At 54.9% G+C, this 26170-nt stretch overlaps 9 protein-coding genes across 9 annotated transcripts; 6 read left to right on the forward strand and 3 right to left on the reverse strand.

The window, feature by feature from the left end:
- Positions 1-568: 568 nt before the first annotated feature.
- Positions 569-7590, forward strand: INS49_004739 (uncharacterized protein; the record flags this gene model as incomplete). The annotated part of the gene is made up of 5 exons (XM_043165527.1): positions 569-870; positions 991-3025; positions 3125-3328; positions 3388-4629; positions 4951-7590. 5 exons carry the CDS (start codon positions 569-571, stop codon positions 7588-7590), a joined length of 6423 nt encoding a protein of 2140 aa, XP_043017656.1.
- Positions 7591-7703: 113 nt separating this feature from the next.
- Positions 7704-9207, reverse strand: INS49_004740 (uncharacterized protein; the record flags this gene model as incomplete). Its single annotated transcript, XM_043165528.1, has 4 exons — positions 7704-7835; positions 7918-8647; positions 8724-9003; positions 9093-9207. 4 exons carry the CDS (start codon positions 9205-9207, stop codon positions 7704-7706), a joined length of 1257 nt encoding a protein of 418 aa, XP_043017657.1.
- A 1192-nt stretch (positions 9208-10399) lies between these two features.
- On the forward strand, positions 10400-11629 carry INS49_004741 (uncharacterized protein; the record flags this gene model as incomplete). The annotated part of the gene is made up of 5 exons (XM_043165529.1): positions 10400-10461; positions 10543-10753; positions 11001-11019; positions 11110-11176; positions 11284-11629. The coding sequence occupies 5 exons, from the start codon at positions 10400-10402 to the stop codon at positions 11627-11629; spliced, it is 705 nt and encodes a 234-aa protein (XP_043017658.1).
- A 1325-nt stretch (positions 11630-12954) lies between these two features.
- On the forward strand, positions 12955-14664 carry INS49_004742 (uncharacterized protein; the record flags this gene model as incomplete). Its single annotated transcript, XM_043165530.1, has 1 exon — positions 12955-14664. One exon carries the CDS (start codon positions 12955-12957, stop codon positions 14662-14664), a length of 1710 nt encoding a protein of 569 aa, XP_043017659.1.
- A 2296-nt stretch (positions 14665-16960) lies between these two features.
- INS49_004743 (uncharacterized protein) lies at positions 16961-18132 on the reverse strand (the record flags this gene model as incomplete). The annotated part of the gene is made up of 3 exons (XM_043165531.1): positions 16961-17088; positions 17161-17354; positions 17420-18132. The coding sequence occupies 3 exons, from the start codon at positions 18130-18132 to the stop codon at positions 16961-16963; spliced, it is 1035 nt and encodes a 344-aa protein (XP_043017660.1).
- Positions 18133-19033: 901 nt separating this feature from the next.
- On the forward strand, positions 19034-20636 carry INS49_004744 (uncharacterized protein; the record flags this gene model as incomplete). Its single annotated transcript, XM_043165532.1, has 3 exons — positions 19034-19102; positions 19166-19235; positions 19294-20636. The coding sequence occupies 3 exons, from the start codon at positions 19034-19036 to the stop codon at positions 20634-20636; spliced, it is 1482 nt and encodes a 493-aa protein (XP_043017661.1).
- A 233-nt stretch (positions 20637-20869) lies between these two features.
- Positions 20870-22342, reverse strand: INS49_004745 (uncharacterized protein; the record flags this gene model as incomplete). Its single annotated transcript, XM_043165533.1, has 3 exons — positions 20870-21137; positions 21195-21677; positions 21744-22342. 3 exons carry the CDS (start codon positions 22340-22342, stop codon positions 20870-20872), a joined length of 1350 nt encoding a protein of 449 aa, XP_043017662.1.
- Positions 22343-23715: 1373 nt separating this feature from the next.
- Positions 23716-24464, forward strand: INS49_004746 (uncharacterized protein; the record flags this gene model as incomplete). The annotated part of the gene is made up of 3 exons (XM_043165534.1): positions 23716-23872; positions 23940-23996; positions 24103-24464. The coding sequence occupies 3 exons, from the start codon at positions 23716-23718 to the stop codon at positions 24462-24464; spliced, it is 576 nt and encodes a 191-aa protein (XP_043017663.1).
- Positions 24465-24598: 134 nt separating this feature from the next.
- Positions 24599-25843, forward strand: INS49_004747 (uncharacterized protein; the record flags this gene model as incomplete). Its single annotated transcript, XM_043165535.1, has 5 exons — positions 24599-24881; positions 24966-25234; positions 25283-25488; positions 25545-25608; positions 25685-25843. 5 exons carry the CDS (start codon positions 24599-24601, stop codon positions 25841-25843), a joined length of 981 nt encoding a protein of 326 aa, XP_043017664.1.
- Positions 25844-26170: the final 327 nt, after the last annotated feature.

Below are 26170 nucleotides of genomic sequence, written 5' to 3' on the forward strand. Positions count from 1 at the left end.
AAAGACATAACTTTCCCCAAGCTTTTAATAGCATTTAATATTACTAGTTTTTTTACTACTATCTTCATCCTTTTAACCTTAACCCTTAGTTGCTTGTTAAGCTGGTAACCCTCCTAGCTTCTCGCGGCCTTTACTCTAGGTGGATTTTCATGTAAGGCGCCTCGTGAATCGTGTCACTGCTACGCAGGGGCGGAGATCCCAAAGATCTACACCAGATTCCGGTAAAGAGTCAAGCTCTTGCACCCCTATAACCTGGCCCCTGATTATTTTGCTCCAGAAGTCTGGAGACGTTTGCCTAAACAAGATGGAGGTGGTATCCTCACTTCATTGTTTCACCATGAGTCGTGAACTTGGTTCCACGCCCGTCCTGTGAACATACGACAGTAGTACTCTATCTCATAGAACAACCGAGTGGGTATGCAGAGGGCACAGAGATCATAACAAGTAATAATAACGACTGAGTGTTAGTCACATCTAGACACAACTCAAACAACAGGTCGCCTTGCTAAGATCCATGATATCACAGTGAGCGTAGCAATTACAGGAGGCTCAAATGACTGTGGCAACGATGGTTGAGACTCCCACAATCCTCCTATTTGGGGGCTACACGGAGCCGTGGCTAGAGTCCATTGATCGCATTCACGAGCAGGCCGGCTTGTATGCTTGGCTGCGACGCTTCATGGACGACGTCGCGTCGGTAGTCAGGGCGGAGACAAAATGCATGCACCCCAGCATACGGAACAGCTTGGGACCCAACGGCATCTTCATGAGCGTCCAAGAGGTCGCCGACCAGTACCGGCATCACGATGACCATGTCGGCTTTGTGCAGTGTATCATGTCCTACATCGTCCAGGCTGTCATCCTTTTGAGGTAAGATAAACACTATCCAAGACGAACCGACGGTTCAGTTTTTGATGTCACACGTCAATGAATCTTGGGTAACCTCCAGGCCGCTGACCTTTTCCTTGCTGTGTGGTTTCCAACTTTTAGATGGATCCACGACTCGCCAGATGCCTTGAAAGTCAGCCCCAGGCCCGAAGGAATGGGAATCTCGGGGGGACTTATCAATGCCGCGGTGTTGGCCATATCCGATGACTTTGAGTCGCTCTACGAGGCCAGCGTCGTAACAGCCGGGCTCGTATGCCGACTGTGCGAGGTCGCCGGGGTGGTCTCGAGAGCGGTGGAGCTTGAAGAAGAAGGAGGAGGCAGTGACGGAAGCAGAAGCTCATGGGGGTGTGCAGTCATAGGAAGCTCTCCGGATCAACTGGATGGGGTCCTGCACCAGATCCAGGAGACTAAGAACGTTCCCGGTCTGAAAAGAGCCAGGGTGGGCATCAGAGGTGATAGCTGGGGCACCGTTGTTGGGCCGCCGTCCGTCCTCGACATGTGCCTGCAACATGGCGCCATGGCGGATCTCGTCAAGCAGAGGCTCCCCATCTACTCGATGCAGCACAACTACCATCTCTCACAGTCGCATCGCAGGTTTATTGCCGGAAGTTCAAGCCTTCATCTCCGGCCCGTCCACCCGGGATTTCGGCTTTGGGGCCTACAGGAAAGTGACACAAGCAGAGACGATGCCGATGCTCTGGGCAATGCCCCTGTCGATTGGGGCCGGCTGCTTCTGGGAGTGGTAGATGCCGCCTTTTCGAACACGGTGGATTTGGTCGAGATGGTGAAGGGGCTCAACACTCGTCTCGGATCGGATCTGTCACAAGTCCAACTTAGAATCGTGGGTCCCACCTGGTTTGCTGGTTCTCTCGAGAGGAAGCTGAAAGTGACGGGAAGAAGGGTTGGGGTCGTCCAGCACACAGTGCTTGGGGCAGAGGGGTGGCAACAGGCTGGGCATGCTCCAACCAAAGACACTGGCACATCGTCTGGCGTGCCCAACCACGAGGGACGTATTGCCGTCGTGGGCATGGCCGGGCGGGCTCCAGAGTGCGAGGACCTGGAGCAATACTGGCAGGTCATCGAATCGGGTCGTGATCTTGCGCGAGAAATACCTCCGGGTCGATTCGACGCCGACAGCCTCTTCCTCGATGCGAGTGCCAAGCAGCAGCACCACCAACAGCACCACCAGCAAGAGCCAAGTCCGCCGCCCAAGTGCACATCGACATGCAAGCTGGGCTGTTTCCTCTCAAGACCGGGCCACTATGACGCGCGCTTCTTCCGCGTGTCGCCGCGCGAGGCGCTCCTGATGGACCCGGGCAGCCGGCTGTTCCAGATGGCGGCCCACGAAGCGCTCGAATCGTGCGGATACTCATGCGGGACGACGCGCGCGCTGGACCCGAGCCGCATCGGCGTTCTCTTCGGCCAGAGCAACGTCGACGGTTACGAGACCGCCCACCACGAGAAAGGCTGCGACGCCTTCACTCTACAGGCGCTCGCCCGTCCCTTCCCGCCTGCCCGAGTCGCCTTCCACTACGGCTGGGAGGGGCCCACGTACTCCATCGACCAGGCGTGCTCGACCTCGCTGTCTCTGATCCACCTGGCATGCGCTGGTCTGCGCGCGGGCGACTACGATATGGTCGTCGCCGGCGCCGCAAACGTGCTGGCCAGCCCACATGGCTGGTGTCTGCTGAGCAAGGCGGGCGTTTTGTCCGACACGGGGAACTGCAAAACCTTCTGCGACGATGCCCAAGGCTACTGCCGCGGAGAGTTTGTCGGTGTCGTGGTGCTCAAGCGACTCGAGGACGCCGTGGCCCAGAATGATCGGGTCCTAGCTGTCATTCCCGGCTCGGCAAGGAACCAGGCGGGCAACTCGACCTTTCTCACGGCGTCCGACGCGGGCACCGAGGAGCGGGTGCTGAGGCAGGCCCTGCGGCGGGCGCGGCTTCGTCCGGAAGACATTGCGTACGCCGAGATGCACGGGACCGCGACGCCGGTGGGAGACCCGTGCGAGATGACGGCCGTCGCCAACGTGCTGGGCCGCAGGCCAAAGGCAAACGCTGTCAGGGATGAGGTGGAGGACCAGGAGGAGACCTTGACGGTTGGGTCTGTAAAGGCAAGCATTGGTCACAGCGAGGCGGTAAGCATGGTTCAAGTTTCAAATTCCCTTGGTCTTTGTTCGTCATCTGCAGGTATACTGCTTTATAGTGTTGCTGACATTTTCGGAACTCGATGGCAGTCGTCTGGAATTGCCTCTGTAATCAAGGCGATCCTCATGTTCCAGAAGAATATTCTGCCGCCTCAGGCCGGAATGCCTCACGCTCTCAACAAGCAGTTCCCGCCACTGCACGACAAAAAGATCAGAATTCTGAGCAAGGCCGCCCCGTTCCATCGTATGAGGGGAAAGCCGAGACGAGTTCTGATCAACAACTTTGATGCCGCTGTAAGTGGCCTCCTTCATCGTCACGCGTCATACTCTAATCTAATTCCTCTGATGCTCAGGGCGGGAACACTGCTTTAGTGCTGGAAGATTTCGAGAGGCATGGAGACAGGGACATACACAAGGACAAAGATCCGCGGAAACCACGAGTTGTGGTGCTATCGGCCCACACGGCAGCATCGCATCGGGCAAACAAGTCCAGACTGGCAAAGTGGCTCCGCGCAAATCCAACCGTTCGTCTCGAGGACATTGCCTACACGACCACAGCCCGCAGGGCTCACCAACCCTCCTTCCGGTTCGCATGCGCCGCCTCCTCGACCAAAGAGCTAACCCATGCCCTCGAGTCCGAGGTGGACTCCAACTTGGACAGGCCGCAGCCAGTCACCTCCAAATCGCCCGTCATCTTCGTCTTCACCGGCCAGGGCTCGCACTACGCCGGTATGGGCGCCGAGTTGTACCATACCAGCCCCGTGTTCCGGGACACGGTGGACTTGTGCAGACAGATCTGCGATGGCTTTGGATTCCCGCCCTTCTGGGATGTGATCACCGGGACCGGGACCGACACGACGTGGAATACGGCGCAGACGCAGCTTGCCTTGGTAACGCTCCAAATCGGCCTCGCCACCTTCTGGAGGCGGCTGGGCGTGGAGCCGGCCTTGGTGATGGGCCACTCACTGGGCGAGTACGCAGCCCTGCATGTGGCGGGCGTACTCTCCCTCGCCGATGCCCTCTACCTCGTCGGTTCCCGTGCCGCCCTGGCCATGAAGAAGTGCGATCCCCGTGCCTACGCGATGCTCGCCGTCTCGGCCCCTGCGACAGCGGTACGCGAAATGATGAAGGAGCTAAGCTTGGACGAGGAGTCTTGCTCAATAGCGTGCGTCAACAGCCCTGGTGCATCCGTCGTGAGTGGAACCGTCACCGCCGTGGCAAGGCTTCAGGTGGCGCTCAAGCAACGCAACATCCGCAACAAGACGCTCCCGTTGCCGTTTGGCTTCCATTCTTCCCAGGTTGACGTGATCTTGGAAGAATTCAAGCCGATCGCCTCCGGACCAGGCATCACGTACTCACCACCCAGTGTGCCCGTGGCCTCGACACTGCTGGCCTCCATCGTCGACGCGGAGACGCCGGCTCAACAGGGCTTCGGTCCAGACTATCTGGCAAAGCAAGCTCGAAACCCCGTTGACTTTGTTGGTGCGATCCATGCCGCTCGGGGCTGGGCTGCGGCGCGGTTCAACGACAAAGGCAACTCCTCGCTAAGCAGTCCGGCCGCGGCCCCGATCTGGCTCGAGATCGGACCGGGCCAGGTATGCGGATGCTTTGTACACGACACGGTCTCGCCGCCGGCTGGACACGTCGTGTCGACGCTGTCGGCTTCCCCTGCCCATAGCCCTTGGGCCTCCATCTCCGAATGTCTTGCCAGTCTGTACGTGCACGGCTGCGATCCGGACTGGCTCTTTCTGCATGCACCCTTCGAACACGCCCTGCAGCTTCTGACACTGCCCTCGTATGCCTGGGACGCGAAGGACTTTTGGATTGCTTACCGGGAGAGAAATTATGCAGAAGTCGGAGCTACTGCCACCAGTACTTGTATGACTCCTACTCGGCCCATTTCCACATGCGCGCAGTATGTCGTGGACAAGTCCACCAAGGATGGAAAGCCCCATCTCACCCTGGCCGCGTCCCTCTCACTGCCGGCGCTCGTTGCGTTGATACAAGGCCATCGCATGCAGGGTGCAGGTCTCTGCCCTGGCTCCGTCTTTTGCGAGGCTGCATTCGTGGCGGCCAAGTGCGCGTTGGAGCACAGCGGCCGGAAGAATGTCAAGGTGGATGAACTCAGTCTTCAAAAGGCACATCTGCGACGCCCGCTCACGGCCAGCCTCGTTGGTCCTGAAGGCAGCCTTCTTACCACAGCTGTCGTTGAATCAGAGAGCCTTGTGCTCGTCTCGTTCAAGGCTGTGGCTGGGCCCGGGTCGCCGGCTCGCTCATTCGACCTTGGCAACTGTGCCGTCGTGGTCCGCAAGGCAGCGGCACCGGACTCTGACTCCGACTCTGACTCGTTCTATATTCGGGCTAGGATGCGCGAAGTGACCAGAACCAGCAATAGCAGACTACCGGCCAGCATCTTCTACGCCCTGTTCTCACACGCGGTGCAGTACGGCAGTAAAAATTATCAGTGTGTGCGGGAGGTCTTTGTCTCTGACGACTTTTCCGAAGCCGTCGCCGAGGTGGTGCCGGCCGTTGACCCGCCCGATCTGCGATTCGTGGCATCGTCTCCCTACTGGGGCGAGGCCCTGGCGCATCTTGCCGGCTTCCTGGTCAATTGTGGCACGGGCCGGTTTGCAGCTGGCGCGCAGGCGACCACGAGCTTCATCATGGATAGCCTCGAAAGGTTCGAGCAGAGGCCCGGAATGATCGAGCCGGGGAGGTCATATTTCACATATGCGCGTGTCCTTGAGAAGAGGGCGGACTCGGCTGTATGCGAGGTCGTCGTCTTCGACGACAAGGACAGACCAGCCATGCGCACCTGGCGGATGAGGTTCCATGAGGTGCCGAATGCAGTCTTGCAGAGCTTGCTTCCCAGAACGCCCAGACAGGAGCAGTTGTCGGATACCGTGTTGCTACCCGCTCCAGAGTCCAACTCAAGCCTCCTCCCGGGTGCGCCTGAGCCTGGTTTGCTTGACGAGCTCAGAGTGCCTAATGGCACGACCCCTGACGTCCAGGTGAGGGAGACAGAGTCAAGAGCCGAACGCTCGGTATTCCTGGAGGACGAACTCGAACATGGGGATTCAGATGCTACCAAGGCCCCGGCCGGCTTGCTTCCAGTCATCCTCGAGAGCATCGCCGAAGAGACAGGGCTCTCGGACACGAGTGAGCTGACAGAAGATATCTCTTTGACGGATCTCGGTGTGGACTCTATCATGGCGGTAGAGATTTGTGCGCGTGTCAAGGCAAAATCGAGCTGTCAGCTATCCCCGTCCTTCATCTTGGAGCATCCGACCATGGGCCACCTTGTTCGCGTGTTTGGTAGAGATGCACCCCAGCAGCAACAGGTCGGCCGACAAGGGCAAGAGCAAGAGCTCGCTCTCGGGCGCCACAAAGAAGATGATGTTACAACAGCTAACAGTCACGAGCCGAAGGAGGAAGTCGAGAAGACCGCGTCTGCATCCCCATTCTCAGCATCCCCATCCTCCTGCTCGAATTCTCCAACACCCACTCGTACCCCAGCGACTCCGCCACTGGAGTCATCATCGCATGTATCAATTGAGACTGCTGAGCCTATACCAAAGGCCAGGATCATGCTGCTACAACCAGGACGTCCACAAGCCGGGGCCTCGACCAGCAAAGCGCGATTGTACCTCGTATGCGACGGCACCGGCAGTATTTCCAACTACATCCATCTGCTCAAGCACCAGTTCCCCCTGCCTGTCTACGGGATCGACTCCCCCTTCCTGCGCTGCCCGTCCCGCCTGACGCCCCGAATCGGCATCCCGGGCATTGCCAGAGGCATGGTGGAGGCTCTCGTCAGCCTACAACCCAACGCCGGCCTCTCAGATGCGAACGGAGGATCCCCCATCGTCCTCGGCGGCTTCTCTGGCGGGGCCCTGTTCTGCTACGAAATGTCTCGACAGCTGGCCGATCAGGGGCGGCGCGTGGACGGCCTCATTCTGCTCGACATGCGATGTCCTCTCCCGCCACCGCCGCCAAACTCGGCACTCCCTCCTTCGGACAAGGAGGTCTGGGAGATCCTGTTCACCACGGCGGAAGAGAGCATGGCCGGGCAGATCCAAGGCTCCAAGGCGGAATCCAACACGAGGAAACACCTGCGCACCATGTTCGAGTCCGTGCTGGGCTACCACCCGCCACAGCGTGTGGCAGTAGGACCTGTCTTCCACCTCCCTGCCGTCATCATCTGGTGTGCCAGAGGCATGGTCGGCCGGCTCGAGGCGCGGCGTCCCGACCTTGTCGCCAAGCTCGTCGAGCTCGGATATCCCGTTGAGTCGTACCCCGGGTATATGGAGGACCCTAAGCTGGGCGCCATGGCCTGGAGTATTCCCCACAAGAAGACCGAGTCCGAATTGGGCCCGGGAGGCTGGGAGAACTTTGTTGGAGCCGGGGAGGACGGTGGCACCGGCAAGAACTTGCTGTGTTTGGCTGTCGACGTGGATCATCATGGTGTTTTGTATCCGCTGACGGCTCCGAAGACTGCCGAGCTTATTGACCAGGGTGTGGCATTCTGCTTGGAGAGGAAAACTTTGATTCAGTGATGGATACATATAGTTACTACCAGTTATCCAAGAAGCGTGGCACGCATAATAGGTACGACGCGTAGCTAGCAGTAAAAAATAGGTGTATGTATCTCCAACGGCGGCCCTATATTTCACGCGCTAGTCTTGAGCTGCGAGTACATAGCCCTCTCAAACTTATGGACAAGAGCCTCTTCAATGGGGTCGCTGTACGGCTGTGTTTGAAATGCCACGAGCGTGCAGAGTCCCGCCGCAGGGTCGATTTGCTTCACACAGGAAGAGACGAGGTCAGCATCCAAGCTCTTCCATCGTCGAAACTTTCTGTGCCAAGAAGAGCATATCACTTACCACTCCGGTGTTCCAACCGTTATTGATTGACAGCGATCCTTTGCGCCGCCAGTTGTCGCCGTCCAAATCCTCCATGATCACGACCGCTCCGAGCCCAAAGTTGCGCCGCAGAGTGGGCCACTGCGGTAGAGGATAACCATAGTTGATGAGCTTGATCACCTTGTTGAAGTGCTCATTCATCTCTCGCTCCATCTGTGCGTCCAGAGCAGGCTGGAAAATGCGATCAACCGTCTCCGGTTTCAACAGGACGCCGTCCCTCTTCAGCAGCGAGTGGATCACCTTCATGTACGAAGCCGGGCTGGCGAACAGGCCACAGCCCCCGTAGCACTCATCCGGGTCCTTCCGGAAGAAGACCGTGTCGTCGTAGTGCAGCGTTCCGTCCTCCCTGCCGTGTTTTGTCAGGTCGGCCCGGCGGGCGATCAGGTCCGGACGCTGTTGGAGCTTGAATGTCATGTCCGTGATGCCCAGCGGCTCGCAGACGTTCCGCTGCATGTAGGTCTCCAGGTCCATGCCCGTCGCCCGCTCGACGAGCTTGCCCGCCCAGTCGATGTTGGTCCCGTGGATCCACTGCACCCCAGGGTCGCCCACGGGCGGTGCGAGCAAGGGGTTGGGAATGTCGGACTCGCCTCCAATGGGTAAGGGATACTCGGAGTAGCCCCTGGCTACAAGCTCCCGCAGCAGGGGGTTGATAGGGACGTGCGACAACCCCGATGTATCCGTGAGCATGTGTCTATGTTTCCAAGAAGATAGGTGGGTTAGGGAACCGACTATCAGTATTGTCACTTGAGATGTCGTTGGGTACCAACCTGAGAGTGATGATTCCATTGCGCTTCCTCATGATCGGTTTTCCCTCGGAATCAAAGCCAACTAGGACCTCCATGCTCGTCAGGTCCGGAAGCAAACGCTCCACGCTTTCATCCAAGCTGACCAGGCCTCGATCTACACATTGCAGGGCCACGACGACCCCAACGAGCGCGGTCGCCTGGCCCATTCTCATGATGGTGTCCACTTCCATAGGGGGCAGTTTCCCATGCTCCTCCGGCCTGACGGATCGGGCTCCGAAACAGCGCACATAGTCAATTTTCCCTTTTCAGAAAAGTCGGTTGTCAGCTAATGGTAGCAACCACTGGCAACATTCTGCCAGGTGTTTGATTAGGTCGGTGTGGAGAGCGTACCGGTTAAGTCTTTTGCCATAACAACAGCACCGGGAATTTGACCTGACTCTACACCCGACTGGAAGGCCGACTCCATTTCTGAAATCATGCTTCTTGCGGCGCCTGACTGGTCCATTGGAAGAGTAGTGGAAGCCATTCTAGAGCTCTATGACTGGGTCACGGGACTTGACCAGCCGGTTTTTCAACTTTCAATAGAGTTGAGTGTGCGACGATTAAGAGGTTGAGAGGGATTGAAGTTGAGGTAGTATTACTCTGCCTTAGTCTGATACTCTTTATACATAGCCTCTGTTATTCACACCCCTTGGGCCATTCCATATATTTTCAGTTCTAAAGCCTACCATGTATCTCAGGTCACTGAGCGGTGGCTAATCCGTGAAGGTACTTCTATAGTATATACCTACTCTAGTTGCTCGAGCGAACCGATTGCGAGTTTGACTCAGTCGTTCTCCTCCTTCATTGTGCCCCTGACATCCTGAATCGTGAATTGATAGCATGGCAACAACCGGGATGGGGTGCGGTCTAAATGACTCTTACAGTGGGGAGTCGAGAATGACGATCTTTGGCCTTGACATATGGGAAAATACTAAATTCGCACCATCGTGTCTTGGCCACCTCTCCCTTACAATTCAGAAATTTTGAAATCTAACCTTTTCTAATTAAAGTTTGGTACTGCATATTCTTGAAATTCCAAACGTTGTTTTTTTTTTTAAAAAAAAAAAAAAAAGAAAGAGATAATAGTTTACGCTAGTAAATGCAGTAAAGCTATTTTTAAACAATGAAATAATACATGATTAAGTCGTATTTTCAGAAATTAAATTTAAAGAGTATGTAAAAATTTATATAACGACTCATAGAAAAGCAAAAGAAAATAGACGATTTACCACACAGGTTAGCTGGCCGAAGTATTACCATTTAAGTAGCTCGAATTTTACACGGGGAAGTGACCAATAACGCTCCAAGTCTCAAGGTGGATCTCATTTGAACTTGGGTGGCGTGGATCCCACGCTTAAGTTCCCTTCATGAGTCCATGACTTCCCAGGTTGGTTTGACTCAGGAGGGACGCTGATCAATTTGTCGGAAAGCTATTTCTGTTTTATGCTCGATATGAGAGTACGGTTACCGTGATGTGTCTGGCTCTCGAGAAAGCAGAGAATTTCAGAGAATCACAGACGAGCCAGCATTGATTAACGTTGTGTGACTGGGGTCTCAGTTCAACCCTTGGAACTAAGAAACTATTCAAACCTACAAATTTGCCTCTTGATGAGTGCCACCAGTGGCGACGAAACCTAGAACTCAGGCACGAGAAAATGGGTCAAGGACACTCGACCCCACGACCGGGCACGGAGTTCCGCGTCATTGGTGCCGGCATGTAGGTCAACCACCCCATACATCACCAGGCCCAGGTCCATGGCCGCTGTGATGCTAACCAGCGTGGTGATACCTACCGCAGGTCCCGGACCGGCACTAAGACCTTCGCCCAAGCCCTGACAACGCTTATAGGGCCTGTCCATGATGGCGGCGCCCAAGGGCTTGTTGGGACCGCGGAGCAGCGGGAACAGTGGCTCCAGGTTATGAGGCTGGTGACCAAGGAGGATAAATCGCTGGCCGAGAAGAAACGGCTAGAGTGGCTATTGGCCGAGCTCATGGATGGTTATTCGGCGGTGAGTAAACATATTGCGCGGCTCTTATGTTCCTGGTTTCAACCGAATTTATCGCTCACCTTTCTCTGAGGCCGTTGACGCCCCATGTATCTGGCTTGTCCCGGAGCTGCTTAAGCTGTATCCGGATGCTATTGGTAAGTAGAATATCTGATACGTCGACCACGAAAATCTTAAGCCGACTTCAGGAGCTGAAATTTGTCTTTCAATAGTGATCGCAACGACCCGAGATACTGAGTCTTGGTGGAAGAGCGCGCAGACGATTTCTGGTAAGCCGTCCCTTCCGTTTGTTATCCGTCATGCCTGGGCCCTGAATCTCCTTTGGAACCTTCCAAAAACTAAGTCCGCTTTACGTTTAGCCCTCGTCGACCGGCCACACTTGCCATTCTTTGCCCGGCCATTGCCCGTGCTAAACTCATTCGTCAAGTACGTGAATCGTGATTACGCCTATAGACCGCCTCACTTAGTCTACCATCGGACAACCCCCCCTAGTCCATATATGTTTTCCATGCGTGCTAACAATTTCTTACCAGGTGGGGACCACTTATCGAGAAGACATGCGTGTCACGTCTGGGCGTCAAAGGCTTCCAAGGCCCCGAAGTGCTCGAGACGCATGAGGCGTTCCTCCGCAGGGTCGTGCCGTCGGAGCGCCTCTTTTTCTACAGGGTCCGTGACGGCTGGGGACCTTTGTGTGAGATGCTAAAGGTGCCGGTCCCAACGCATCCATTCCCCTATAACAATAAACCCGAGGACGTTAGGGCGGTCAAGCGGTTCGTCATCGTGGCTGGCTCCGTGGCGTGGGGCATAATCTTCAGCGGTGCTTTTAGCTGTACCTGGTATGCATGGAGATTGTGGTCAAACTTGCAGAGGCAATGGTAAGATGTGATTTGCTGTCATTTACCGCTTGGCTAGCTTCAGTATTATAAGGACATAGATCGGTTCTTCAATGGTGAATATCCTGACTCGAATAGGTTAGACACATTGAACAGAGCTGCTGTAAGGCGATTCACGAATTTCATCCCCACCACTTTACTTTGTCCCTATGGCGAAGGCAGCACAGGACATGACTGGTTTTACTAAATATAGAATCCATCACTGAGACCTGGGTATTGCGTTCTTATGTGTCATTCTGGTTGATGCAGATAGCGCCCAGCCACAGCGCTGCATGTGGGCAGTGCTTTTGTCGGGCATGAAAGTCATCTTTGATGGGACTGTTGCTACGTCGCCACGGCCCAGAGGCTCGTTTTGGCTGTAAAGTATCGATTCACCTTAATTCTTGCGTAAACAAAAGACAGGCAAAGGGCAGCGTAGCTACGAGTGACTTGGGAGCCATTTAAAGGTGCATGATTCCACTGTACATTTCGAAGCGTGAACGCTACCACAAGCCCCCCCCCCCCCGGGGGAACCAACAGCGCAGTGCTACACAGACTTTCTAAATTTGTTTGTATGCATTTTTACAGCGACGCAATTAATCCACCTTAGGGAATTTTTGAGTCATCAAGGCTTTTTCTAGCCGATGATGCCTTATGAACACAATCATTCGACCCCAACTCCAGTCGCCCTGCGGTGGTCTGTCTGGACTAAATCAAAGGACGCCCAATAGTGCTGGCTCCACTAATAGACCATGGAAGTGGAGCCGCCTTAGGGTGAGTTTTACACGGGGACTGATGTGTTACCTTTGGGCGTCATCCAGAACATGATGCTACTGGTTCTGGTATCAGACAGGCACATCTGCGAGGCCGATTTGCTATGATGGGCTCACAACGCCCTGCAGGTTGTCATGTGGATATTCTGAAAGCCTCAACTTGCCTGAAACTCGCAAGGGTAGATGAATACAACACGTCCCTCCACTAGCTTGCCGGCAGGCCGGCCGCTATCTCATGCAGCTGAATCCACACAGATACATTTGCATACAGCTGATCCTGCCTCGCAAGCCACCTGGCAAGGTGCCTTGGATAGGGTGGGATTAACACGGCCAATGAGAGTTGCAGGAGAAGACGCCACGGCCGGGGCCATGCATCAGCTCATCGAGTCCCATTCTGCCTAAGGGAGGATTGGCGCATGCAGGTTTGTGGTAACCTTGAGTGCCTCCATTATTTGAGTGGATGACCGCGAGCGGGACGGCACAGGAATCAACGTGAGAGCAAAATGGTGTTCTTCGTCTGCCAAGTAAGTCACAGAAGCCTTACACTCATCAAGACGAGATGATCCTTCCTCAGATTGCAGACATTAGCGTCTCAAACATTGCCAGCATCCTTGCAACCACCTCCAGCGCTTCCAACATGGGCGGCGAGACGGACTCCAACCTGCTCAGCCAGTGGTCTAATCCCACCGATATATCGACTATCCTCATGGTGATCGGCGGCGACGTTGTCCAGAAAGCACTTGCGCAGGGAACGGGCGTGTGGTATTTCACGCCAGTGTGCTTCTCATTCGGCTGCGTCTCCTACGCCTTCACTGCTCTCGTCAATATCATAGGAAATGGGCGCCTCCTCCCGGAACCGGACTATCCCGTCAAGGTGTTCAATCTTGAGTCAGGCTATGTCCGCGAGAACAAGAACTGGGTTGCTGGTCGAATCCTGCGGGACCTTGAGACCAGTCTATCAGAGGAGGAGCCCTTGGCTGACGACGCCGTCCGCATATCTGTCTATGAGGCCGCAGTCAACCGTAACGGCCTGACTCAGTTCTCCCTCAGCCATATGCACCTCTGGGGCCTTGCATGTATCCTGGTGCAGCTCGATCTGGCCACTATTCCCATCGCCCTGGCGCGGGAGTGGGACATAATGCTCATCACGGCGGCGGGCACGCTCCTTGTACAGATGGTGGGCGCACTGCCCCAGTGGCGCGCCGAGAAGCTGCCCAACCGCCAGAGGCGGTCCGCAGCCTACGCCCTGACGCAGGGCAACGGGTCGCGCGAGATCGCCGTCATCTTCGGCAAGTCCAACTGCCTGGATCTCGAGGAGCTGTCTTCGTCGAGCAGTCCCCGGGGTGGCAGGCCCTGGGAGAAATTCACGTGGGGCGACATCTTCTCGAAGCCGCGCAGAGGCAAGGATGGCCATCCGGAGATACCGCGCCGAGACACCCGGCTGCGCAAGGCGCGAGTCGGCCACGGGCTCCCGTTCGGTTTCTGGCTCACGCGCGTGTCGGTCGTGTCGCAGTCCGTCCTCTGGCTGCTGCTGCTCGTCAACGTCGCCAGCTCGCGCAGCTACAACTGGGTGCTCCTGGCGATTGGAGCCCTGGGTATGTTCCAGAATGGCTACCTGGCGGGGATGGTACGGCCGCCGCACCTGCGCAACCTGCCGCTGACACATGTCGAGGTCATCCGGGCCAAGAAGGTAATGGATGGGCTCGTGGACCTGGAGGTGCAGTATCGCTGCGCTGAACCGCTCCGAGACGAGTTCTTCCCCGGAAAACTGCGTGAAGCAGAGAATGAATGGTGGAGGGGGAACAGGGCCCCTTGTGACAACGACAGGGCGAACGCAGAGTGGCGCGGCACGCCGCGGAGTTATCAGAAGAGAATCTCAACACTGTCTGGCCCATCGATCAAGTACACCGGGCAGGCCCAGGTGCCGGTGCGTATGGAGGAACGTGAGAGATATAGCTATCACTCTTACACACCGTCTGTGACCAGCGGTCGCAGCGTTCCGCCAGCTCCAGTTCCGTGGGCCCAGGAAAAGAAGACGGAGCGCGAACCGCCCAGGGCAGACTATCAATACCCGGGGCTGTCTACAAAGCCAATACGCGCTGCAAGGCCAGTGTCATCAGCAGACAGGAGACTGGATGATTGGAAGGAGGCAAAAGAGCCAGGAAACATCCCAGAAGTGGACGGAAAGAGCACGTGGAACGATCACGAAAGGGACTTAGACATGAAGTGGAGAGATAGCATCCCGAGGTTGCCTTCCAATAACATGTAAAATAGCTAGCGTAGGAGCAGTTCGTTATGAGAATTCCCGAGTCGCGGGTCCTTATCATTTCCAGGCAGTTATACCGGTTTCATTTCTTTCAGGGCTATCCACGTACCTAGTTAGATGCCTGCTGTACCTACTTAGTTACCGGGATATGGCGTATCTATTCTGTAATCCTATGACCTGCCAAACTTCAAACGACTTTGATTCTGCGCCTCTTTTGCGATGAGTGATATTTTTGTATGTTGTTCTTGGCTCATTCGTCGTCGGCTTGGAAATTTGTATAATGCATGCCCACCTTTGAAGGATAAACAGCCCGTCGTGACCAACGTGGTGCCGTCTTTGAGTTCTTCAGTGCCTACCAACATCTCCACCCCTAGACTGAGCATAGTTCCGACGAAGATCGGAATCCGGTTCCACAATGGAGTGATACCATCGGTCGCAAGATTGATGGAGTGTGTAACGTACTCCACGAGCGTCGGCGTCAATGTGATATTGTCCCACTACCAGCGTGGAGGTATATACGTTGAGCAAGGTCGCGGAAGATCAACAGGCGCAACGTGCCGGTGCACCACCCCAAAGTCCTTCCCGTTGACTTGAGAGGTCCTCGATGCAAGGAGACACGGCGGACTAATTTTCTATTATTTAGAGGTCTGGTGATCAGAAGTTAAAATTATACGCTAGAGAGAAGAATGGAATGACTCGAGTGGTGACACTCTCACACAGAGGGCTGCGAAGGGTTAAATAAGTCTCCCAGTATGACCACTCTAGGAGGGCCACCGACACAAAAGTAGTACAGAACCGACCTGAATGCATAGTGCAGCGCTGAGTAAATAAGCTGGGGAGATATATGTGAGCCCCACAACAGCCTGACCTGGAAACAGACATTTTCTTTGACACTTCACACTCTACTTGTCTGAGCCCTTTTCGGCGGGCCTTGCGGTGAAGAGCCATCCTCATTTCCCTGCGACTCAGCATCGTCCACCAATTTGGGTTGGACTTCCACCCTGGGCCTTAACCTTGGCAAAGCGAACCTGCTCATTCCAGCAAAGTACTTACAGCTCGAATTGTTCTGCTGCTTCGCCTCCGGGCCAGAATTCCGATGACGGGAGGCTTTTCCGTAGTGGGTTCCTATCCCAAACGACCACACAGTCAGCAATCTAGCGTTGCCATGCAGTCATATACATGTGTGAAGACCAACCGCGGAGGCGTATTGCTGCAATAAGGAGATACTCTTGACATACAACAACTTTCAGCCCTAGCCGTTGCAGAACGACTACGGCGGCATCGGCGTATCTGTCAATAGCACGCGCACTGTGCTCTTCAAAATCGACTATGCCTTGTCTTGGATATCCGATCAGAGGCGCCTCATTCAACTCAACGGCGCGTCGTTTGATCAGCTCATCAATTGTTCGGATTGGCTTCTTACTCTCGACTGCTGCATTGTGTGAGAGAAGGCCACGGACCTCAGAGGCGAGAGTGTACGTCGTGGTTGTAGACATGATGTGCTGTGTACCGAGTCAAGTAGGGTTCGCAGAGGTATTAAAGAAATCGCGCAAGCTCTGTCCACTGCTTTGTGGTCAGTTGAGCGGATCCCATCCGTGCGATTTCGTTTATAAGTATTCAGACGCAGCCCCGAAAGGCGTGCAGTTGAAATGTCGGATAACGAAGGTGGTTGGTCTCTTAGGCTGGAGTCACATGGTGTATCGATTCTCCGCTTACACGCACTAGCACTCTTCTCCAGAAGGTATTCTATCAGATCCTTCTTCTCACCTGCGTGATTGCACCTTGCGCAGATACACACCACACAAGGTGGCATGCCTAGACGCTCGCAAGAGGTATCTGGAACAGCATCGCTTTGGTGAGATGTCTGATGTCGAAAGTGCCCAGTCTACAAGATCAGTCTAGCACCGTCTCAGTATGCAGGGACATTCATACTCGACTAATGCCAGGCCTTAAGACAAGACAGCGCACAACGTTCCAGTCTTGAACTTATATACCGCCGACTTGTGGCCCTGATATCCATTGTTTCTCCTCGGGTCATCATTCAGATGTTGTTGGGTGGGGTCGTGTATCGCGTGTCGGCACATAGTTCCCTTGTTTCTAAGTGGTCTCGTTTTTAATCTGTTTACATATGCTTCTTAGGCAGTATGTATCCAGTCCCTTCATACAGTGGTAAATTGAGGAAGTAATTATGCATCAAAATAATAATTTTGGAGGGATACTTTGAACCGGATGCAAGCCGCACATGCTCCAAGCTAATATATTCAATTTGTCCTACATTTTACTTTCTGTATTATGGCTCTTAAGATTCAAGTGGCAACTTGAAGATTCTAATGGCGTTTCTCCTTGCCACTGCCTCTTTGTCAGTGGGCGGAAGGTCCACTCCTTTCCACCAGTCCTGGGCTTCCTTGACCGAGTCGTAAGGGTAATCTGTGGAACCTGTCAGTCGGTGTCCCATGGCGACAGAGTTCCAGAGAGCAATTTAATGACTTGAGGACTCACCAATGGAGAACATGCACCTTTCTATGCCAATTTGCTCAATACAGAACTTCAGGCCGGAGGTCGAGAAGTCGCCCGAGGTTGTGATCGAGACGTTGTGCTGGAAGTAGTAGCTGTAGTCTTCTCTTGAGGGCCTTGTGGCTTTTTTCACTGGTTTGTTGTACCAGTGGTCTGCCCGCCAGAGGTTGAAAGGTATACTGGCGTCACGTCAGATCCGGTACACGCGGTTCCACAGCCTCAACCGTATCTGACTCAGACCTACCCTTCCCCGAGGTGCCCGGCTACGACCTGAACCCCGGGAAACTTGTCAAAAATGCCGCTCGAGCAAAGCGCATAAAGGTGGAAGCTCAGGTCGAGGTGGAAAGACACAGCGGCTCCAAGGAGGTGCTTCCTCGGGGCCCATTTTGCAAGCGGTCCCTCGAGCTCCTGAGAGATGGGATACCGAGGGTGTAAGTAGATTGGAACGCCTAGGTTCTCGACTTCCTGCCAGAACAATTCGTATTCCGGGGCATCGTAGTATTTCTTGCCCGCACCGTCGTCACCATAGGTCTGAAAGTCATTCACCATGGCCCCAAACATCCCTAGGTCTTTCACTGCCCGTTTAAGCTCCGCCGCCGCCTCGGCTGGGTTGTGCATCGAGAGAGAAGCGAGTGCTCCAAATCTGCTAGGGTTCCTGTTCACCTCATTGGCCAGCCAGTCATTGGCATTTCGGGCAATATTGGCAGCCCTCACAGGGTCCTTCTCGCCTTGCGCACCTGGAGATGTCAGGGACAACAGCATGTATTCGACACCCTCGGCATCCATCTCACTGAGACGCTGGCCGTGTATGTCCATGAGCTTTTGGGTCAGGGAATGGTGTTTGAGCTGAGAAGCATTTTGGCCAGGTGCAAACAGGGACGCCGTTTCTGCCATCCACGAGACACCCTCAGGATTGAGAACAGCTTCCTCAATGGCTATGGTTCCCTTTTGAGGCATCTTTCCACAGTACGTATTTAGCCCAGGGTATTTGATGAATGTTGGGTGTCCTTGTGTTTTTTTTTTTCCTCTGGGGGGCAAAGGGGGGGGGGAGCGGGGTGTGTCCAATGAGGAAGGCTTTGCGTAGCTTGAGACCGTCGTTAATGCGAGTAAGATTATTGTCAGACGGGTTGTCCAAAAACCGGATTCACCACTTACTGCTCGAGTGACCGCGGCGTCGTCCGGATTAATAAGTCTTCGGGAACCGTGGGGACTCTTGGGAATTTCAATACCTACTAGGCTCTACATTTCTCGGTGATGTGGCCTTCGGCAACGCGTTGTGAGACCAAGCAGTGTAAGCCCCGCGTATTGTCAAATGTCACTTGCGTGCTACCAATATTGCAATGGTCCATGAATGTAGCCCCTCAGGAAGAATTATGCCCCGCTTTGTCGGACGATGGACCCGAGGCCTTGGCGTCCTAGGCGTCCAAGGATGATCTGCCGACCAACTGTTCGTCCGCCGGGGTCCTGATATACCCGGGAGTAGCTCTCTTGTAAGAGACAACCATGCCGGCAAGCGGGCCAGGCGCGCTGGCGGGATGGTCTGGGACATCAACCCCGCTGTGGAGGTGCATGAGTTACCGACTTAGTGGATACTTCACAGGCCGTGGAGGGTGGTGTTTCAGGGGAATGGGACTTGTGTATCATTCATTGATGACATCGGCGGCCGCCTAGCAGGAAGCCCTGACAAAATTGTGCTTCTCCTCCTCCGAGTCCTTTGTTTCCCCGCGTCTCACCACCAAAACAATAGTTATCAACAATTTTCCTGGCCGTTTTCCGTGCCCGACCTTGACTGACAATTCCTCGAGTTTGCGAGCTTCCAATACTAAATTGCCACGAATCTCACCACACAGTATTGATCATGGCTGCAGACGGGCACAAGACCAACGGGACAATCCCTTTTCACCCTCGCATGCTTATCAATGGCGAGGTGGGTCTCGAAACCTGCCAGATATGTCTCGGGGATTGGTAGCTAACAGAAGGTCGGGACCAGTTGGTAGAGGCTTCAGGCAACAAGACCTTCACGCTGCACAACCCCGCAACTACTGCGAAGCTGGCAGACGGTAGGAACTCTATTCACACACAAGAACACGCCAGGACAAAACTAAATCATGCATATAGTCCCCGAGGCAACTGAGGATGACGCCAATGCCGCTGTCGCCGCAGCAAAGGCGGCTTTCCCGTCGTGGTCGGAGACGGCCCCTGCCAAACGCGGCAGCTACTTGCACAAGCTCGCGTCGCTGATCAGGAGCCATAACGAGGAGCTGGCGGTCCTCGAAGCCCAGTCCATGGGGAAGCCCGTGGCGGGCTACTACGATGCCTACGCGGCAGCTGGCAAGTTCGACCACTACGCGGCGTCCTGGGAGCAGATCAAGGGCGAGAGCAGTCTCAACACCCCAGGTCATGTCAGCTTGACCTTCCGCCAGCCTTATGGCGTCTTGGCTGCAATCATCCCCTGGAACGTGCCGCTGCTCTTCTTCGCCTCAAAGGCGGCACCGGCGTTGATAACGGGCAACACCGTGGTTGTCAAGACGAGCGAGAAGGCCCCCCTCGCCGCTGCGAAGGTGGCCGAACTCATCAAGGAGGCCGGCTTCCCACCCGGCGTCTTCAATGTCATTTCTGGACATGGTAACCCTTCTGGAGCCGTGCTTTCCTCTCACATGGACGTCCGTGCCCTCACCTTCACTGGTTCGGCTCGCACGGGGAGGCTCATTCAGGAGGCGGCCGCGAAATCGAACCTGAAGAAGGTCATCCTGGAACTGGGCGGCAAGTCCCCTGCATTGATCTTCGAAGATGCCAATCTGGACAAGGCAGTCGCGGACACAAGCCATTCCATTCAGTCCAACAGCGGCCAGATCTGCATGGCCAACAGCCGCGTGTACGTGCAGAAGAGTATTGCCCCCAAGTTTGTCGAGGCGTTCCAGAAGAAGTTTTCACAGATCACCGCTGGCGATCCCACCAAGAAGGAAACCAACCATGGTCCGCAGGCCGATGGCTTCCAGTATAACAACGTCTTGAAGTATATTGAGGAGGGCAAGAGTGCCGGTGGGTCACTTGCGTTGGGAGGTAAAGGCAAGCTAGACAGCATGGGAGGGTACTTCATCGAGCCGACCGTGTTCCTGGACACTCCAGAAAACTCAAAGTTCATGAAAGACGAGATATTCGGGCCGGTGGTCAACATCAGCACATTCGAAACCGAGGAAGAGGCCATCAAGATCGCAAACGACACCGAGTTTGGCCTCTACGCGTCCGTGTTTACCAAGGATATAGACCGCGCCTTGAGAGTTGCCAAGGCCCTGGAAAGCGGGTACGTGGGAATCAACTGCACGAGTCCCAAGATCGCCGCCGACATGCCCTTTGGCGGCTACAAGTCCAGTGGCCAAGGGCGCGAGGGGGGCACGAACAGCTTGGACAACTTCCTGGAGGTGAAGACCGTTCTGATTGATCTTGGGTCACGGCTTTGATAGATGCGCAAGTAGCACAGTACTCATACCCAGACCTCAGCTTGGGAGGCTGTCGGCCACTGAATTCTGAATTTCCAGTTTCCATGTGCCAAGAATAATGACTAGATCCAGATGGTGCTATTGCAGGCTCGATGTGAGAACAAGGGATTTGACCCACGATGTAGAACCCTATCTATTCGTCTGTTTAGGGTGATGAAGACAAGAAGCATCTAAACCAACAGTCACGTATAACTCTAGGTCGTGACGACAGGCGGGATAGTCTCAACGTGTTCAACAAACGCAGCGTTGTTCTCTCCTCTCTCTCCTGATGGTCCAGAGTGTCTCTTGAAGATCTCATCAAAGACAGTCTCTGCGTGGGTTTCTGCGTCATGGAAATGTATCCAGTCGTCTCGAGGCATTGCAATGCTCTCGGGGTCTTCTCGGACCTTGTTCCAATCAGTCTTATGCCACATGTCTCTAGTAGTCTCCCCCGTCTTCTGCACCGCCTTGACACGGTCGTATCTGCATACACCATCAGCAAAGGTTTGCGGTTCTATATCTGAGATGGAGAGGACATACCTGATCTCCTCGTGGGTCTTGAGGGCTGCCTGAACATTCTCCTTTCCAGCCCTGCGGAGACATATAGCAAGCGTAGTGCCATCTTCCATGGCCTGTGTAGCCCCTTGGGCGCTGGTCGGGAGGAAAGGGTGCGCCGAATCTCCCAGGAGCAGGATCCTGCGCTTGTTGCTCACCCAAGTAGGCAGGGGGTCACGGTAGACGAGCTTCCAGTCAACCAGGCTGGGGGTCTTCTCAACGATGGCTTTGCAAATGGGGTCCCAGCCTTCGAGGACCTCGTACACTTCCTCCAGCTTGCCTGGGAACGACCACGACTCGTCGATGTCGTGCTCGTCTTTGTGCGTGAGCACCCAGCAGCAGTCGGAGCCGTTCTTGATGGTTGAGAAGAGGAAATGCACGTCGGGTCCAATCCAGCCATTGAAGGTGTCCCCATTCTCGCAGAATTCCTTGGTGCGGGGATCCTTGATCATGTCTGTGTTGGGAAACCTAACTTGAACGTAAGCACATGTGCATCTTCATGTGAAGGGCATGCTCCGTGACTGCTGTACGTACCATGCTCTCCAGACTGCATAGCCGCTGCTCTTGGGCTTGTCCTCGTATCCGAGCACGAGCTCCCTGGCTTTGGACCGAACACCGTCTGCCCCGACCACCACATCTGCAACAATCCGCTCACCACCCTTCAGGATGATTCCGGCCTTGTCGTCGGTCTCGAAATATTCAGCAACGTTTTCACCTAGGTGGATGGGGATCCCCAGCTCGTCCCTCGCATAGTCGAAGACCACCTGGTGGAGCTCGCCCCGGTGGCCGTTGAACACGGGTGCCTCTTTATTTGGGCTGGGGGTCTTTTGGTGAAACATGACCTCTCCCGTGTCGTACTTGTGGATGCGGAAGCCATACTCACTCAGGTCAATGCTGAGCTTCCGTAGGCGGTCCGATATCTCGCCGGGGTGATTCCCCCAGCGGTAGAAAATGCGGCCGCCGTTGGAGCCAAACGAGATGATATCGCCGAGGACCTTGAGTTCCGGAAAGGACTCGTAGACCTCGACATCATGACCGTGGCGGTGGCATTCTATGGCTGCAGTGAGGCCGCCGAAGCCTGCTCCCACAACGACGACCTTGATGCCGGTCTTCGGCTTCGTGGTGGTGGCCATGGCTGCTTGATGCGGGAATGCGACCTGTAGGTGCGTCGCCTTGTATGTAGTGTGATTCAGTGATGGTCACCAGCGCTGCTTCCTGAGGTCGAGCCGTGTGCAAGCCAAGAGGTGATGTTTGCTTCTGTTTAGGGCGGACCCCGCGGGGGAGAAATGTAAATTGCTACAGATACTTAACAGACCAACGTGAGCACTCCTGAAACGAGGGTACTCGCGACTTATCTCTACAGTACCCGCCGGCCGATCGGCAAAAGCTCAAGTCAGGAAGCGTCTGAGAGGAGGTGGACTTGTGCATACGCAGCTTCAGTGTTGCTATCAGACGGCCCCTCAGTTCCGGCTGCCCTGATTCTCGACACCGTGGTGGGTCAGCTGGCCATTGCAGGGTGGTAGATATCCCGCGGGTCATCTAATGGATCAATTGCAACGACCTCTCCCTGTGCGACTTTGATGGTTGTGACGCCTGCCCAAGCATGCAGGCAGGGGCTTTCACCCGTGGCCCCGGTCGCCCCGTCTCTCTTCTCCCCGCACAACTAGATCGTCCCTGTCACTTGGCCGTCAAACTTGTTCCCGTTGGCGGATGGACACTACATCTGATGTGATCGGCCTGCAGAAGTGCCGGCCGTCAAGACATCAGTCAGCTCTGTCAAATCCAGCGCTATTCAGGATATGTTGGCTTCCATTAGGAACACGAGACCAGACTGTAACAGTCTACGCCGAATCCCAACCACTAATACACATCTAGATTCCTAACCCGTGTGCACTACCAGTACGGCCCCAGCGCGTTGGGATTTCGGGCGGCGAACAGGTCAGGGACAGGGGCATGCATCCCTTGTTTTCCCCGCGAAGCTACCCCGGATTTCCAAATGGGCCTAAGGCAGAGGACTGATCAAGGAGAGGAGTTACCCCAGACTGTTGCGCGGCGCAGTGGAGACTGGAGAGCCACAGAAGCTCTGCAGGCCGGCAGTTATCCCATTTGGCCAGGTGGTTTGTCGGAACCAGATCAAGCATGGTCTGCAGTGTGACATCCCACCCAGCACGGCTTCAGGACGCCATTCGTTGCCCACCAGCTGGGGTGAGGCGGCAAAATGCACCATGCTGTCGAATCTCCCATATTGGATCAGTGATGGCAGATCTATCTAGCATTCAGGACCGAGGGTGGTTGCGTCGTATTACCATGTGTACCCGCGGCAGGCTCGAGCACTCCCAGGCTCTAGATATGAAAGCCTGCCTCCTCTCTCTTCAGGATTTCTCCAAGAGTGACGGCGCGTATTCGTTGACTTCTGTCTCTTTTCGGTCGTGTCTTTTCGATACTCGAGAGCCCTTTCCCAATCTCCGCAGATCATCGGCGCTTCCACGCCTCCATCATCTTCATCATGAAGACCGATCAGACTGTGGAGTCTAAAGCAACAAACTCCAGCGATGGATCCCAGAGCCCTACTACAGCTCCTGCCAGGAGGGCCTATTCAATCAAGGATCACTGGAAGTGCCTTGCAGCCTGTACCCTTGTCTCTATGTGCCCTTTCCAATATGGTAGGTCTTTACAACAAGAACCAGACTCTTCTCCAGCCGAATGGGGCACGCTGACCTGGACAATAAGGACTGGATTTCGGCCTCATAGGAGGCCTACAGGCCATGATTGGCTTCCTCAAGGCAAGTACAGCGGCGAAAACCCTCTTCCCCGGCCCGCTCCTTGAAACCCCTTCGCCAACATGCTATTCAATTTCCTGACCTTGAGTAGATTTTCGGACACGAAGCACCAGAGACCCCGCTGGGCTGGAACCTCTCGACGGAGCGCCAACAGCTTATTTCGTCTCTCATGACCCTCGGCGCGTTCCTGAGTTCATCAACCGCAGGCCCAATTGCCGCCTTCATGGGCCGCAAGCCGAGTATCTGGTCCGCCAGCCTGCTGTGCTGTATCTCGAATGTCATCATGATGGTAACAACCAATATCAACGCTATATACATCGGTCGTCTGCTGCTTGGGTTGGCGAATGGCCTCTTCATGACATTCTCGCAGCTGTACATCCAGGCAAGTCTCGCAGCCTATGCAGCACGTCAATGGAAGTCGCCACTGACGGCGTCTTTGAATAGGAATCTGTTCCGGCACGATACCGAGGTCTAATGATTTCGTCCTTCCAAGTATGGACGTCAGTCGGATCTTTGATCGGCACTATAGTCGACAACTTTACAGCAAAGATCATGAGTCGGGAATCGTATCTGATTCCGCTGGGGCTAATATACATCGTCCCCGTCATCATGGCTATCGGCCTCCTGGTGATTCCCGAGTCGCCGAGGTGGCTTCTCGAGCACGGCCATAGGGACAGGGCCCTGAAGTCGCTGCTGTGGCACCGACCATACGGCCAGGCGGAGGCAGAGGAAGAGCTCAAAGACATGCAAGAGGCGCTGGAGGGAGAGATGCGGACAAAGCAGAACGCTGCCATCAAAGACATGTGGACACATCCTGTGGACCGCAGGAGAACTGTCTTGGCAGTCTGCGCTATCACGCTTCAGGGCGCCTCTGGTGCAATGTACATGATAGGTAATTCCGCACGCCCCATTCCCGCGCCATTTCTTCCCTCAGGCCCCGGATAATACGTTTAGGCTCGTGTCTGACACTTCTCAGCTTATGGCACCTACTTCTTCGAGATGGCCAACATCGGCAACAGCTTCGAGAACTCATGTATTCTGACGGCCGTTGGTGTCTTCGCTATCATACTCAACAGTGCCGTCGTCACCCACATCGGCCGCCGGCGCGTCTTCCTTACCGTTGGCTTGTTTATCTGCGGGTTGTCCCAGCTCCTGACAGCTATCATCTACACCATCCGGCCGGGGACCCAGTCGACAGGCAAAGGAATAGTTGCACTCGCAATCATATACATATTCGGCTACAATGTAAGTACTGTTGGATTCAATGGCTGCACCTCGGCTGACGAACCGTAGGGAATGGTGGCCACGTACGCCTGGATTTCGGGAGGAGAGTTGCCATCGCAGCGGCTGCGGTCCTACACCTTTGGCCTCGCGACAGCCGTCGGTTTCTTCGCCGCCTGGCTTGCGACATTTACTGCGCCCTACTTCATCAACCCGGAGTCTCTGAACTGGGGACCAAAGTATGGCTACATCTGGACGCCTTCTTGCTGGCTCGCAGCGTGAGTGTTCCCGTGTCTAGGCCAAAGTGCTTCGCTAGTATGCTGACGCCGAAAAGTGCATGGGTATTCTTTTTCCTTCCAGAGGTCAAAGATCGGTCACTTGAGGAAATCGATGAGATGGTAAGGAGTCTCACAACTTGCGTCCCCATTGCCAGGTAATAGTAACTTGCGATGGCTAATCCGTCATTACTTACAGTTCGAAGCGCGTCTTCCCGCCAGAAAGTTCCGCCAGTATGTCTCCGTCGGTCGGGCTGGCCGCGAGGCGGAGAAGAAGGAAGCAGAGGTCGTACACGCGGAGGAAGTCGTTTGGGCCGATGGAAAGGCCGCTTCCGAAGCTGCCACGGCCATCGCTTGAGAAAGTGCAAAGGTCAACGTATCATTGTGTGTGCCTCAGTTGGAGCGGTTGCGGGTGCCAGTGTACATGGATTCAAGAAGCCTCCATCTAGGCAAAGTGGATATGGAATATGTTGATACTGTTCGCACTGCGCTTTTTGTCACCAAATTTCAGCGTGTTGAAATGACCTTGTTCTTCTCGTCCATCTTTAACTTCCGTGGCTCCCACGAAGCCTCCAATACTACATTCGGATACTGATCAAATCGGGGGTAAGCTGGAACCGGGGTTCTTACAACGAACTGTCTTTAGTCAGCGTGTATTTGTGAGAAGAGAAAAGACCCGCTCAGG

The sequence above is a fragment of the Diaporthe citri genome, assembly GCF_014595645.1.
Source record: "Diaporthe citri strain NFHF-8-4 chromosome Unknown scaffold_13, whole genome shotgun sequence".
Classification (NCBI taxonomy): Eukaryota; Fungi; Ascomycota; class Sordariomycetes; order Diaporthales; family Diaporthaceae; genus Diaporthe; species Diaporthe citri.